The sequence below is a fragment of the Anarhichas minor genome, unplaced genomic scaffold (assembly GCF_050575085.1).
Source record: "Anarhichas minor isolate MPS153535 unplaced genomic scaffold, ASM5057508v1 ptg000004l, whole genome shotgun sequence".
NCBI lineage: Eukaryota > Metazoa > Chordata > Actinopteri > Perciformes > Anarhichadidae > Anarhichas > Anarhichas minor.
The window spans coordinates 7,428,698-7,445,053 of NW_027466450.1; the positions used below are offsets into that span (position 1 = coordinate 7,428,698).

The 16,356-nt window shown below is 39.7% G+C and overlaps 1 protein-coding gene across 1 annotated transcript; it reads right to left on the minus strand.

The window, feature by feature from the left end:
• Positions 1 to 215: 215 nt before the first annotated feature.
• cers6 (ceramide synthase 6) lies at positions 216 to 15,299 on the minus strand. Its single transcript, XM_076107935.1, has 11 exons — positions 14,980 to 15,299; positions 13,764 to 13,869; positions 13,513 to 13,643; positions 8,395 to 8,452; positions 7,218 to 7,268; positions 7,005 to 7,097; positions 4,221 to 4,349; positions 3,813 to 3,919; positions 2,398 to 2,554; positions 2,243 to 2,266; positions 216 to 1,170 (listed from the first exon to the last, which is right to left on the minus strand). Exons 1-11 carry the CDS (start codon positions 15,147 to 15,149, stop codon positions 1,003 to 1,005), a joined length of 1,194 nt encoding a protein of 397 aa, XP_075964050.1. The 5' UTR covers positions 15,150 to 15,299; the 3' UTR covers positions 216 to 1,002.
• Positions 15,300 to 16,356: the final 1,057 nt, after the last annotated feature.

A 16,356-nucleotide genomic window follows, 5' to 3' on the forward strand; every position in this document is an offset into this window, starting at 1 on the left:
AATAACGATGGCTTTGTTCCTGTTCCGACTCCTTATGCGACTTGTCATATCTTAATGTTTATTCATTAAAAATCAATGCATATTATTAAATCTCAAGTCATTATTTATGCCGAAATGATTTTCTTTATAAAATTAAAATTCACAGCCACGATTTGATAAATAGTTATTTTTGCTGAATAGGCATCTCTTATTGAACAGACCCACACACATTTGCAATTGTCATGTTTTTTTATTGAATAACTCAAACATCTCATGTCCGCCTCCTAAGAGGACAAATGGCCTTTAATGAAATGCTTACCGGAAATGTACCAGAATACTTAACAAAATGCTTTAATATGGAATACAGCATCTAGCCATATCTGATGCACAAACATAACACTGTTATTGACATCTCATATACAGTTTGAGTGGAGAATGTGTTTTAAAATGTGAGTAAACGTCACACATTTTGGCATATCTTTGGGGGTGTAGCATTAAAAGTAAACCCAGTCTTCAGTATTTTGCTAATACTCGTCATAATGTGTGGTGTGAAAAAAACCAGCTGTGTTGTTGTTCAAAATTATCACCTTTTTTAACTCTGACATCAATGTAAAAAAAGACGTCTCACCATCTGCAAACAACAGAAATAAATAACATAGAAAGACGCAAACATAAGAAAAAACTCACCCCCAGTATGCCAGACTACTGTATGTTAAAGTAGCATGCTTACACCATAAAGTGGAATGCTTTCATTTGTTGGCTAAACAGAGTGGGTTGTACCGATAGGAGTGCTTTGATATTTCACTGAGTGCAGTTCAATGCAAATATATAAGATGAAGAGAATAAATTGCGCATGAAAATTAGTGAAGAATCAAATTGATAACAAAACTGCATTCACATAAATCTATCAAGAATTTCCAGTACCAGACAGGCTATGTTCATGTCTCGACCATACACACGCACGCACACACACACACGCACGCACACACATGGATGGTGTCTGTAGCATGGCTCCCGTGTTAGTCAGTGTTCATCGGGATACGGGGCCCCTGTCAGGTAGCCGTTGGTCCCGTGATTTTTGTTGGTCCCGTTGGTGCTGCTGCTGCTGCTGCTGTGGTGCTTGTGATTGGGCGGGGGGCTGTCATCCTCATCGGACCCGGATTCGATGTCGCTGCGGTCATCTTTTGACACCTGCATTGAGACGGATGGTTGGATATTACATTTTTCTCATTAAAATTCTCATCTGGGTCATTATCTGTGGCAGCCATGCGCGGCGGTGACACAAATGGGCTTTTGTGCGACAAACCGGGAGCTGTTCTGCCAATCAATATCAGAAAATAGGTTGAAAAAAGCCTTACAATCTTTTTTGCAGAGACCTCTGAAAATGACATTATTTTGGCTGCAGCTAATGACTATTTTCATTATTGATTAATCTCCCCATTGTTTTTCCGATTGATGTTTCATTATTTAGTATGTAAAATGTCCGAAAATAATGGGAAATGCCCATCGCAATTTTACAGAAGCTAACCTTGTTTTGTCCGACTAACAGTCCAAAACCTATAGAGATTCAATTTACAATGATATCAAACAGAGAAAAGCATAAAACCCTCCCATTTGACAAGCTGGGACCAGCGAATGCTTTTACCTGATTGATAATTAATCCATTTAATTACAGGAATACCATTAAAGAGCTGCAACTAATGGTAATGATGAGATAGAAGAGTCTACAGCCATGCTAACAGCTCTGTGAGGCTAACGTTAGCTAATTAGCACTAAACACAAAGTACAGATGAGGCTGATGGGAATGCCAATAGTTTTACTGGTCATTTTGACCTGATGATGAAAAATCTGACGATCACCAAAGTTATTTAAATTCATGCTGAGGGGGACGTGATTGTTTGTGAAACATTCAATGGAAGTCGATTATATAGTTGTTGAGATATTTCACTGAAAGCCAAAAATGTTGGTGCCAGAGGAAACATCATGGCATTCATTTTCTGGGAATCAAAACATTTTGGGGCAATACATACAAGGGTTGAGATGCATCAGTCTGGACTGAAGTGGTAGATCGACCAAAAGACTAATATTGCCATCACCGGAGCTATCGTGCATAGCTAAAAATGCATTGATTAGGTTAAGTTTGATTGACAACCAGGATCATCATGATGAATGCAAATGATTACATGGCTGCTCGAGACATGAAATTAAACTAAGCACACAGTACACCACTTAGATTGAAATGTTCCCCTTTCAGGCTACTTACATGCAACGGATTCCATTTTCCCACCTTGAAGGATGGAGGTTAGCGCACATAGAGAATAAAAAGGAAAAGTCAAAAGTGGCTATTGAGAACACTCCACAGCATCTATACGTGTACTAGCAGCAAAACACCCGATTATGCCGAGTGCAGCGACTCACCTTTCCTTTGGAGATGGCTCGGCACGCGGTCTTCACTATGAGGTAGGACCAGAAGGAGTGAAGAAGCTGCAGCAGGATCAGAAGAAGGTTGAAGACCCACCAGGACGGGTAGGGCCCTACGATCTCCCAACTCTCGAAGAAGGTGGTATTTAATATCCTTCCATAACAGAGGGAGAGGGAGATAAGTAACTTGACTTGTTTCATTAGAAAATAAAACAAGAGGTAAAAGCACTCTCTCTCTCTCTCTCTTTGTGGGGGGATTCTTGTATGACCAAGCAAGTGAAAAGAACCGAGGCGGGCTCTGCTCCAGCTCCTCGTCTTTCATGGAACAGAGGCCCTTTAATCATGTATTTGTGGCAGCAACAGATGTGTCTTTGAAAAAGCATTTTGGTTATAGTCCAATATACAGTATGTACACTAGATAAACCTGAATGTAATGTAATGAAAAAGCAGTTACCTGGCTTCACATAACATGCAATCAAAACTTCAAGGATTGGTGTTAAATATATCCCCGAGAAAAGTCTGTGAATCATCCTCCAGATACTGAAGCCATGGCAACAGCTTTACAGTAATGACTTTACTACTGACGTGGTGGGGGTTTGACTAAAATGTGATGTAGGATCGTTATATTACAGTGAAACAAAGGTGGAGAGCTTAAAAAAAACTGTCTTACAATGCTGTACAGACTGTTGTTCACAAATGCTTTCTTCAGAATAATTATTAAAGACAACAAACTTGCATCTAGATCACTGAAATAGATTTTTTTGTGCTGATCAAGTATCAATGAGCAGACAACTGCAGCTGCCCGACTCAAACTAAAGCTGCGATAATACTGCTGCTGGTGACTACAAGAAGACTGCTGTACTGTGCTGTCAAGGACAAAAATATATTTGTGGTAACTCGGGCAAATACAATCAGGAAGGGTCTTTATAATTGGATACAACTTGAATATAGCAACACCTCAAATATGATGAAAATATCCTTACGGGTAAAAGAAACCTTTGATGTTTTAATAATCAGATGAAACGCTAGACGCTGTTTTCAATGACAAAGCAATAACCATAACATACTGCTTTTCATTTGTTTAGCTTTTGAAAGGTTAAAGCTGCTGTATCCATAGTAACAATTACTTAGCAACAAAATTCACAGAGATGTGTATGAACTACGAATGCTTGTGGAGAAAGTAATAAAAAAAAGATCTGAGATCTTCATAGCATTGGCATGCATTGTCAGGGATGGCCTGTCAAAATGAGCAGAGCATCGCTTAATTAAGCATCTGCCGCTTAAGGTTTTTAAGTCCTTGGCTGTCTTCGTGTAATGTTTTGTATACAAATGACTAAAGGCTAACACTGCTTCAGTTAAGTCAGCCTTTAGAAGGATGCTAATTATAGTATAAGAAAGAGGATAACACTTACCAGACAGGATAAACTCCCAGCCTGGAACTTATGAAGAGAATTGCAAACATTGCAAACAAGAGGTTGCACAATATCTGACATTTGGCATAGTTGGCCATCTTGGCAGCCTTGATAGAAAAAAAGAAACAATCATTAATCTTATCATGCTAGCAACTACTTAACATATCTCTGTCAATAGAATAAATAAAAAGCTCTAGTTTCCAACAAAGAGTATATTCAACATGCACTGTGCCTGTACGATACCATCTGACATCATTTTTTTTATAATGGAAGCCTGTAGTTAAATTTAGATAAAGATGGATAGCTGAGCATGTGCACTCCAAACACTCCACCCACACACCCAACCATCTTGGCCTCCCTTTGCCATTCTTTCCATCCACAGCCTTTCATTCTCTCGCCCATCCCCACCTCTATCAGCACGTCGGCTGCGTCATGGAGACACATGACCAGAGTTCCCACTCGTGCCATGTTGTTCACGTAGGAAAAGGTGATGAGAGAGATTGTTGCAACATGGTGCAGGAACATGATCAGGAAGTCCTGGGGACACAGTTGCCAAGGAGAAGTCACACAACTAGGGAAAGTACTGCCTCACGGCTGTTTGCGTCACTGCATGAGGTACATACAATAGCTTTGTGTCTTTTGCAGAAATAAATAACATTTTGTAATAAGTCTATTCCAAAAAAGGCCCCTACTGACGACTGAATATTTGGAACTACTGTGCAACACAATGGTACCTATTTTCAAAACTGCCATTATTCATGGAATTGAGGTGTGCTTTGCCCAAGTCAGTAGCTGCACATGTGATTACTGTGTGGATCGACATCTTCCCAAATAAAACCTCTGTCTTGGTGAGCTGTGTTCGTCATATGCCACTGTGATTGACAACGCTAGTGAAAGGATATAAAAAGTCATGACAATCATTAATCATCGCTTACACGCACAAACACAGCAAGTACGCCTTCAGTGTCCGAGCATTCGTGCACATCGATGCAATCACGTGGTTGAAATACGTGTTCATCTACTGAATGTGTTGGTTTTGGTTTATCTTGTGTCAAACTGCAATATAGCCCACAAAGAATTACTTCATCAATCCCCGGAGGTAAAAGAAATGTTTTCACTCCACACATAGGGCCACAATACACGCAGGACACATTTAGGACACTCAATGCTGTGTCCGTGCAGGACTTGAACAGGCATCCTTCAAAAGAAGGCCTACGTATTATTAACCAAATGTACTTTAAGTATCAAAAGTACCCAATGCAGAAAAAATGCCCCTGTGCCTATTATTATATATCATGTCTTTAGACCCTTATGACTGATGCATAAATAAAAAAACAGTAGTTTACTGTTGTAGCTGGTCAAGGAGAAGCTACTTTTTAATGATTCTATACTGTTGGGTAGTTTAATCTATCACAAAGCTTATCATATGTTTTGTATCTAAAATCTTAATTTATCGTTAATTTATCTGACATCTATAGTCACTAATTTCAAGTAACTAGTGACTATAGATGTTAAATCAATGTATTGGAGTGAAAAGTATATATTTCCCTTTGAACTGCGGTGGAATAGAAGTATAAAGTGGCATGAAATACTCAAGTACTGTACTTAGAGACGTCTCTGTGAAATCAAAATCAAGCAGGAAGGAAGATCATCTCAGCTCACCAATGACTTAAAACAATTACATTACTGTAGCTGTAATTAAAGTGAAAATATATGACAGTGTGGCTTCGGTCCTGTCTTGGTGGAGCCATTAGGTTTGGGATAGCCTTGAATGAACCTCCAGGTGACGAACAATGCAGACGAGTGGCATGGGGAAACATTCCTCAAGCACATCTGAAGAAAGGACTCAGCTCAAAGCAACCAGAACCAGTCCAAAATGAAGACAGCATGACGATGAAGATGAGAAGGAAGAATAACGATGCAAGACACAGAATGAAAGCAAGGCAAGAGTGTGCGGGGGAGAACATACTGGAATTGGCAGGGGATGCAGAGGACCTCCTCAGTGCAGTACTGTGCATGAAAAAACTGAAAGGAGAAACAAAAACAGACAACATGCCAACAGTCAACAAAGAGATGACAGAGTGAAGGCATACACAGCATGGAATCATGGGGGCTGCTGTGAGTGCAGTGCGTTTGTGGAGAGGGCAGAGCTGGGGATGGACTGCAGACGGGGAGTAAGATCATGGCTGGATAGCATGCAAATGATACTCAATGAACCAAAAGTGTAGCCATTTTCATAACAAAAAAAGAAGAAGATGAAAATGGGTTGAATAATGGTTGTACAAGCTGTTCTCAGTTCTTACAAACCTATTCTCAACCAAGTCGGACCCTTTAAACTGTATTTATAGTACAATGTGCATAATATGAATGTAGTAGAAGCTAATATTCTGGTTTGAAATCAATGTAAAGTAAATGTCACCTGCAGTAGCTTGCTGGAAGTATGTTTAAATGGTTAATACATGAAAGAAAGCAGTGCTGTCAATGACATGTAAATACTTGTGATATTATATGTGTGTTGATTGTGGAGTATGCATGAATGTGTTATAAAACTAGACATTTTTCCTATTGCTATTGCTATCGGGATTAGTTCTCGTCCGATATAATTATGTATATAAATCACGGGCTTAACTTGAAATACGTCGTTACTCAAAGAAAAACCATGTAAGTTGTTCTATTCTTTATACTTCTGTGTGATATCTGAGTATTGTACGACACCACCACGCAACAGATTATAAAAGTATTTGCTTACGTGCTGTGATTACACAAAAGCTTCCATAACATCAAACAAAAACAAACGACACTAATAGGTGGGGAAAGTTTGAGGTTTGACAGAGACAATTTCTGAATGTTTGAAAAAGTGTTAATCCTTTTCGCCCTTGCAATATTTTGTTATTTCACACATCAGTGAGAATACACTGAGGCGGACCGCAAATGATCACAAGCAAATAGACTAAACATTACAGAGTAATGGCAGTAAGAAAATGGATTGTGAGGTAAATATAATGTCTTTTCTGTGACAGAACTACTTACAACGGCATAAACAGAACAGAAAGTTATTTTTTTCAAGACAAAATAGTGACAAAAAGTGTCACTATTTGCCTTACAGTCGATTTATCAAAAAAAAACATTCAATGATCCATGTTATTGGAGATATGTGATGTATGTCTTGGTGTGACTTGCAGTCACTCTTACCTTCCTCCTGATGTCTGTGAATTGGGAAAAGATTAAGGACAGGTAGAAAGACAGCTCCAGTATATAGTAATAATGGATGTCCACAGTCAGCGGCTGCATAAACAAAAAAAGCAAAAAGGTAAAATAAGTATTTGAGAAGTGATTCGTTTTGGTAATGCAAGTCATCTTGTCGTATCGTGATCACTGAGGATGGGTGCATTAAAATACTTTTACCTGGTAAGGGTAGTTGTACCAGCACTCTTTAGTGTTCCAAAGCCATGCAGTCTGCAGAAAACGAAATTAGTACCTCAAAAATCAATACTTTTGAACCGATAAATATTTCAGTCAATACTCCGGGGGACAACATTAAGACTCTGTTGTTCGATCCGTGACAAATCTCATATGTTGTATTTGAATAAAACCTAGAAAGAGCAAGCTCCATTAACTACAATATTAATGCAGTGTTATCCTGCTCCCACACACACTGTTGGAGTTCAATTCAATATGTAATTTCAGATCTAACACATGAATATCAGTGTGAACTCTGAAAAATGAATAATTCCCTTGATGGATTCTGAATAAAATCAAAGGGGTTTGAAAATACCGAATGGCTGTTAAAATAGATTTAATAAAAGAGACGCTGAATTAAAAGGGAACAAAGGGTTCATTCCCATGTAAAGTCCAGAGTAATGACATAACGGCATCGGTACGACACGAGAAACAGTAACTGTGATACATAAGCAAACAGTGACCCATCACTGTGACTGACTTGGTGACACTGTGAGTTTATGTCTCCTGCACTCTTCTCCAGACCGGCTCTATTAATACATCCCACAGAGACTGGAGTCTGCTGCAGGAATTGCCGGAGAAAGAACTACTTTTTTTAGTGCCTCGTCATGCAACTTGTGTCTTCGAGAGACTTCTCCCTACTCTGATATCTCAATTACTGCTCTGTAGAATGAATATACATATATTCATTTTCATGAATATATGAATGAAATAGATGAATATATCTCAGTCACTTATTTTAGAAATATTTAGCTGGCACATTGGACAAAATGATCACAATTTCTAAATTTCCTCAAGTGCGGATTAAACTTTATAAACAAGGAGAGCTGTTATATTGAGACTGCTTGAATTGAACTACTTCCCCTTTTCCTTGTAAAATCCATTATTCATGAACCCTGTTTGCTTTAGGCTTCATTACAAATAGCCTTTTTAAAATTAGTCTCTTACCTCAGAACATCAATTTTACTTGCCAGTCGTATGACTAGGCACCAACTATGCCAGAAACCACAAGATTTCCATGCTTCCAAATGTGCTGTAGGAAATGGATTCAACCCTCAGTGACTCATACTTTAGCAGTCATAACAGCAAGCTGGCGCTCATTTTGTCTCTAAGGAAAACTTACCTTTTTAAGGAAACGTACTCCATAAGTAAATATGTATAGATAGAATGTAAATCTCCACCTGAAAGACACAAATAAAGAAATTAAATGAATATGAAGCTCAAAATGCTCACCAAAATGCTGTACCAAAGACTTTTGCAGTCTTCTTGTTTTTGGTCATAAGGGTGGTTTTTAGTGGGCCAAAGGCTAAATGGGAAGGAACCCTACCATGAAATTCCAAGTGTTCAAGACACCAGCTTAACTGAGCAGTATGTTTACAATTCTTTTTATTCAGCCATTTTTTTTTTTCCATTTCTCTTTTCCACTTTGATTTCTTAGTTAATTAGAGAGAAAAGCACAATGTAATATATCCCAAAATATGAACATTACCAGGAGACGTGTTCATGAACACAACTTGTTCTGTATACTCCTTATGTAGCTTTGTCCCTATAGGTGTAGCACACTGAAGTTCACTATGTGGCTCTCATGCCTGTAATCAGAAATGTGAAGGGGTGTGTGAGCCTCTCTCACTTCCCCCACATCTGCAGTCAGGGGTGAGTCACTGAAAATGGGACATCACTGACTTCACATTGGTACGGTCCGGGGGCAAAGACAAGACACTCGCACTGTCCCAGTCCATCTTGACATGCTCTGTGTTTTATATGACCCGGCACACGATTTACAGTAGCTACGACAACACAATGGTGGGGAAAGTGATCATGAGGTCTGAGCTTAAAAGGCAGAGAAGAAATTGCTTCAACTGACACTTCACTGATCAAAGCGTTGCTGAGCAGGGAGACGTGCATATATACACCCAACTTAAAACAGTCAGCAACTGGGAGAAGACTGGCCAGCTAGCAAGCCCCCTCTCTACTCCATATATGTGTTTGTACCAGGACCAAAAGCTACTTTGAATGACAGAAACCTTATAGTGCGTTAAGCATATATTCTAGGAAATATACATACAGTATAACATACACTTCGTAATTCAGTGCAATGACTTCATGAAGTAAAATATACAGCTGAAGACTCTCATGGCTGTGACAGAGGCTGTAGAACCTCATGTCGGATAAGGTTTTGCATACTTCAGAGGTTTTGCCGTGTGGTTGTGCTATCTGACATCATATCAAAACACATTTTCACATCCACAGCCTCCCAACACGACACGACATGAAGACTCAAAAGCGAGAGCAGGATAAACCAGCTTCTCGGTGCAGGAACATCCATCAGAGAGTCGCTTGATGTTCGTTCAAGATATTCAGTGTAACTCTTAAATTAAACACTAGAGACAATTTAAGCATGTTAACACAAGGCCCGTGGAAGCAGTCATTAAAACTGCTTTTTCGTGCTTGATCGACATCATTGTAAAACGAAATGAATTGGACAAGTCTACCTGGCACACAGTTAAGACTGTTGCATGGCAACTGGTTCATCAAGCCTGCAAGAGTCCTTTTTCAAGTCCTGTTGAATCGCTGCTATATATATATATATACGGTATGCTCACGAGTGCTTCCAGAGAATAGTTTCTATTTTCTCCGAAGCCAGGCACAGATGTTTTTTTCTTTAGCACTGTGAGTTATCTTTCTTTTTTTAGATACAGTGCTGATAAAGATTGGCTGTGGGAAAATTAAAATGTTACACATTTAGTCATCCTAAAGTGAACTGCTGTTTATTTTCTGCACATGATGCAGCGGAAACTTGCCAATTACTCGTTTAAATTCATTAGTGCTGGATTGTAACTGTGGTTAACAGAATTATGTTCATGTGTTATGATGAACTTGTCCTGTAAACAACTTACAAATTGTAGTTTATAAGACACAATAAGAGAGGGCTTATGCAATGTGCTATGGTACATAACGCCATCCTTTCATCGTAGCTTGATTATACATTAATGAATCGTTCACGATAAATCCGATGAGACAGTGCGTTTGAAACTAGGACAGATCCAGTGATCGCTATTAAATTAAACATACCTGTTTGGAAAAAGCATGGCTTTATGGAAAGGAAAAATTGTAGGGGGACCAACTGTGATTTGATCAAAAACTCAATAATGAGGCTGGCTTCATTCTGAGCTGGCTCCTTTAATTCCATGTCACTTCTTCAGGTGGGTAGTCTGAGCACCAGCTGGCTGCAACTGTTTGCATTTGGATGGTTCAACATAACAATTAGTCACTAAGCTCATGCTTTGATCAAACTTCAGTTGCGTAAACGCCTCGATATATATTCCCTCTCTGCTGTTAAATCGGCAGTAACACCTCCTTTACCCTTCATGCAGTAATAGTCCCTTCCACCTTTGTGTATTTGTCTAATTTGGTGTTGATTACAAGGCTCGTCATTTAAATTGCGTAAAAGAAAAAGGGTGTTAATAGACAGCTAATTTTAATGTGCTACTAAAAGACCGCAACTAATTTAAGGAAAAACATGTGTGTGGCTTTCGTCTCTCAAGAACACGTGTTAATGGCTCATCTCTTACCGTCCTCTAACCATCTGCTGAGCACAAACATGCTAATTACTTGTTGGCTTGGTGTCTACTGAGCTGCTTCTGGGGAGGTGTGTTTGTTGACAGTAATGAAAATCATACACCAACATATTGATAATTTGAAGAGCAGCAATGAGGTTGGTAACCTCAGCTGATACTAATAGCATGTTTCCGTTTTTGTACTTTCATTTTGTTTATGATGAAAGTAAAGAAGAGGAATGGCATTGCTAAAGCTCACTAACACAATCTATTTTGCTTGTTTAAACTATACTAAAAAGCAAGTGTTAAAATAATACGTGTTTTTGAGAGGTTATGTGCTTGATTATTTCTTGGCCGTGTGTCGTGACTTTCTGAGTCTCAGCTGATTGCGTGACAACCTCACAGTGACGACAAGACTGCAGGAAGTGAAACAGTCCAAGAAAAGGCCGTTATCAACCTTCTCATCTCACTCTTAGCAAACAGGAAATAAAATTATAACTAAAATATTAGTCTAAAAACATTGAAAACCATTCCACTTTATCATACATCAAATATCAACTGAAGCCAAAGATAGGCACTACAGCTTAAAAATAGAAAATATATTTAGGAATGTAAAATCTTGTCACAGAAATGTCCTGTGTTCATATCCTAAAAAAAGTTAAAAGAGTTGCATTATTTTGCTGATGATCATTTCTTTGTTCTCCGTGAAAGCAGAGCAGAGAAAGGATGAAGATGAGATCAGACAGGAGGGGCTATTGAGAACATCAAAGCGTGCTCTTTCCTCAGCTTGTCCTAACCAGGGAGAACTGACCAGAGGAGGGATTCTCTGGGAAAACTACACTGAAAAAAACCTGCTAATCTAAATTGTCATTTAGTCTCATATTAACACTTTATATATAATTCATAATAACTTCACAACTTCCGCCCCCTGTGATGAAATATGACTACTGCTTCTAGTGATTCTCCATCCATTGTTTCTTAAATCGTTTCTTGCTACAAGTGCAAAGCACCTGTTTTAAAAAAAAAGTATTGCAAAGATTTCAGTTGCTCGTGTAAAAACAGAGGTTACTGTAGGGATCTTGCAGTAAAAAAAAATAAATAAAATAAATCAATACATGAACTTGTTGGAATGTTTATTTGCTGTATATCTCGGAAAAAGAGACGCAGCAACAATAGCTGGTAAACAAACTCTATGAAGAGTCTTCATTATTTCCAGACCAAATGTGTCTGCTACATACTCTCTGTTTGCATAATGAAAAGAATAGGCAACAGATCAGCCGTCCTGACGACTGACGGACAAACAATGCTATCGGTCTGCAACAGCTGTGCACGAGGCCCTAATTAGAGCGCAATCACCGCTGGAAGGACTGACGTCGGCCCCGTTTGGAGAGTTGCACTGGAGGCAACTGAGACGGACAACCTGGCCAAACTATTGCAAAGCCCAATATCGTCTCTGCAGTCAATTAAGCTGCGGGCAGATAACAGCTTTGGTACAGTTGCTGCTTAAACAGATTGACTTCCAGCTAAGCACACTCAAAAAGCTCACACACATATTACAGAGGAGGACAAGCTCAGGCTCTTCTGGTGTGCAAGAAAGCAGGTTTGTCTTCACAGACTCGTCTGTGAGGTTGTAATTGGAGTCCAGTGGTTCTATCAGCTAGCAGTGTTCTCCTGAGTGAACAGCAGCCTCAGGCGGAGTGGAGGATGTGAGGCTCCCTGTGTCTCAAACTGACGGATTGGCTCTTCTGGTGTCAGACATGACTCTGCTCTGACAGCCCCACTCGTTTGATGGCCTTTTAACATCACACTGCTCAGAAGTAACTACAATCTCCTTGATGGCAAATGCTCTACTGCAGATTAGCCCGTTCTCCGTTACAGCGCGAGTGGGCTTGTTGGTTCGCACTGGGACACATTTCACTATTATCCCACAGCCGCACCAGCATCCAAGTTACGATAAGCCATAAAAGAGACAGTTAACCAGAACTGAAGTACCATCATAACGGATGTTAAAGGACCAGACCGGAATTTACGCTTCCGTTCGTCCATAGAGCTGAAACGACTAGCAGATCAATTGGCTAGTCAATCGACAGAAAATGTATCGGCCTCTTTGATAATTGATTTATTGTTTCAGTCGTTTTTCAAGCAAAAATGACAAACATTCACTGATTCCAGTTTCTAAAACGTGAGGACTTGCTGCTTTTCTCTTTTTGTAACATTGTGTAATGAAAATCTTTGGGGTTTGGACTGTTGGTGATACAAACACCAATTTTCCACATTTTGTAGGTTAATCAATTAAGATGATGACCCAAGGGTCACCTTTACATTACTGCCACCATTGAGTAAAACATGCTGTTTTTGTAAATGATTCTAAGCAGCTGTGGCGATTATGTTCATTTCCATACAATATGAAAATGAACTTGCAGAAACATGAAACTTTACTGAACATCATGCCTGCTTTTACTGCCGTCACGCTATGGATAAGTGATAAAGCCTCGCCGCCTATTTAAATCTGTTTCACTTGCAACAGTAACCAACAATAAAGTCATTATACAAATGACATCGAGAAAGCAGATATAATCTTCACTACCTAAGGCAAGTTAAAGGTCTGTGCAAGTTTATATCCACTAACTTGCTTTCAGCTAAGTAAGGGTATACTGTATGCCGTTAAAAGGGATTTGCCTTACATGCTTTCACAGAATCGGGCGAGAGTGCTGGGCTTCTCCTGGTTTCGACGTTGTCTGAACCAGCGCTGGATGGTCCGCACATCCCAGTCGAGCTGCTTGGACAGGCCCTCCAATCTCTTCTCATCTGGGTGCTGGTGAAACAAAGATAAAAAAAAACTCCATATCTTCGATTGTAGTTTTCAACGTGGCACAAACGTCATGAGATGAAACTTTAAAAACAGTGAAATGAATGAAGAGAACACATGCGCCACCTTGGTTATAGCGGTGAAAACCTTCTCCAGGATAGCGTTGGGTTGTGCTTTTTGTGGCCCGTTGGTTTGGATCTTCAGGCCCATGGCACATGGTCTTGCAATAAACCTGCAATTAAAATAATTCCATATCAACACATAGACATTATCTTTGAGGTTAATTTAATGTGAATTGTTCATATTTAATGGTGGGGACACCAATCAACAGGAAGCACATGCATAACCATTTGCAGGTGCTGGGTACGGGTATCTGTATCTGTTTGCTCCCAATTCTTCTTTTACTCGACTGGGACACGACAATGTTTTTACCACATGTGGTCTTCCACAGGTCGACCATTTTTGGTTGAAACGGTGACATTTCCACGCAGAATAAAGGAAGAATTGGGAACGACGCAGCGGTGTGCTTTGTTGTCGTTTTGACACAAAGCATCTGGCATTATAAGCCATTTAACAAATCATGTGCAGTCTGCAAATTTCTGATAAAACACATGAATTACATTTGTTTTGGCTAATAGCAACTCAAGTCATTAACTCCGTAAATAAACAATATACAATAAATATATTAATCTCACGGATTTAACACTTTTAATTCATATATTATCTCGGTTTCACATTATCTTCACTTTATTTGAACACACTGTATTTGCAGGGGTAAATACCGAACATTAGTGAGGAGTTTATTGGGGGAATTTAAAGGCCTCACTCACTACTCCCTCAAGAGATTTCTGACCCACATATGCACGCATTGTTGTGACTAGCATGGCTCTGTGCTTTACTGTATACTGATGATTGTACAATGATAGTCACAGATAAGATGATGCAACGTGCACCATTTCACAACAGTAGCAGGACAGTTAAAACAACCCCCCCCCCCGGATCAGAGCCTTTGTCCAGCACGCGTCTTTGTAGAGATTGGGGGGGGGGGGGTTAAGTTGAGGACAGTAACTGCATTTGGGCAGGTATGGACAACTTGGCTGCACTGTGTGTGCTCTGACAGATGCATCAAATGCGCGTGATGCTGCGGGGCCTGCAGAAAGTACGGTGATCAACCGTGGTGATTTGTGGGCTAACCAGATAAGATGCCATTGTTTAGATGACAGGCTGGCAAACGTGGAAAGCGGCGCGTGCTGCATCGTTCGGCCGGGGAGCATATTTCATCGACACAACAAACCCCCGATCACATGCCACCTGGATTATTATCGCGTGTGCTTCGACTCACCTTTCGAAAACCAGCCGGATCATAAAGATGCAGAATGCTAAAGGACACGCCAGATAGAGGTCCTCCGCTTGCGGGAACGTTGCTTCATCTGTGTTTTTTAAGTCAGCCCAGGTTACATTGTGCGGGAGCCAGAACCTCTCGTTCCAAAACCACGCCAAAATACCGGCCATCTCCCTGCAGCAGGACACCGTGACCGGGTGGAAAGAGAAATCGACGGCCCGCTGTATCCCGGAGGTCCCTCACAGGCGATCTGACCGTGCAGACTCGGCTGATGTTGAGATATCCGTTCGAGATCGCCGTCCGTCCGCTTCCCCCCTCAGCTATTCCAGTGTAGGGAAGTAGACTCAATCAGCTCCTCAGCAAGTGATTGGTGCGTTGAAATGTCATGCAGTACAGTCGGTGCGCGTTATGCCGGTAAATCATGTTTGTTTTGAGTCCCACTCACGTCTCCCTGATGAGCTGACTGCAGAAGACTGAATGTTTTTTTTTTCTGTTTTGTGTCTTTTGATAGTTTTATACATCTTGCTGTTAGATTAACGTAGGAAACGCGCAATGACCTGCCGACCAAGTGAGAAGTCTCCTTTAATTAATTTGTATTACCAAACTCAAACTAAACGTTAATTGTTTTTTTTTTTAGTAAAACTGAAATGTAAACGCATTTTATATGGCAACACTTTAGAAATGGGCTTCAAACAAGACCAGACTACATCATGTTGGCAAACTACGCCATCTACTGACAGTTTGATAGCCTGTAGTTGACCTCCGGGAAGTACGATTCATAAATAATGTGACCAAGTATTCTGATGTTTTGTAAGTGAAAGAAAACCAAAGGTTTATATATACATATAAATATATATATATAGTGAGGCAGACAGTTTGTGGTGCTCTTGGACTATATTGACTTCTACAGAGAGGTGTAATATCTTCTCCAACCGCAATTAGAAACTTCTTCCAATACAAGGCAGTTTATCAGAACTACATACTCCAAAATGACCTTGACGTTAAGTCAAAATATCATGGAACAGTTAACACACACACTGAATATCATAACTTCATGAAGGTAGGATTTATTGCATAGTTGCTATATGAAACTGCATTCGATTCAGCTTGGTGCAAACTGGCAACTCGGTGTATGTTCCACGAGCACAGTACAAAACATGAGCATTAGAATACACAATATATATTATTATTTTTGTTTTATATATGCTGCATGCCTCACATAACACGGAATAATCATTTGCCTAAATGTTAATGAGTAATATAATATATACTATCATAAAATATAGTACACTTTCTGCTAAATTGTACATTCATAATCTGTAGTATAATGGCAGACAAATTACAAATAGCATTCCAAAATGTTAATTTGGGAAATTA

Bases quoted from the DNA above. Each gene is read 5' to 3' on its own strand.
- cers6 (XM_076107935.1), bottom strand. From the start codon at position 15,149: ATGGCCGGTATTTTGGCGTGGTTTTGGAACGAGAGGTTCTGGCTCCCG. The intron at 8,453-13,512 runs GTAAGGCAAATC...TGTGTCTTTCAG, and splicing joins GCCCGATTCTGTGAAAGCAT to GTGGAGATTTACATTCTATC. The intron at 4,350-7,004 runs GTAAGAGTGACT...CTGTGTCCCCAG, and splicing joins TCACAGACATCAGGAGGAAG to GACTTCCTGATCATGTTCCT.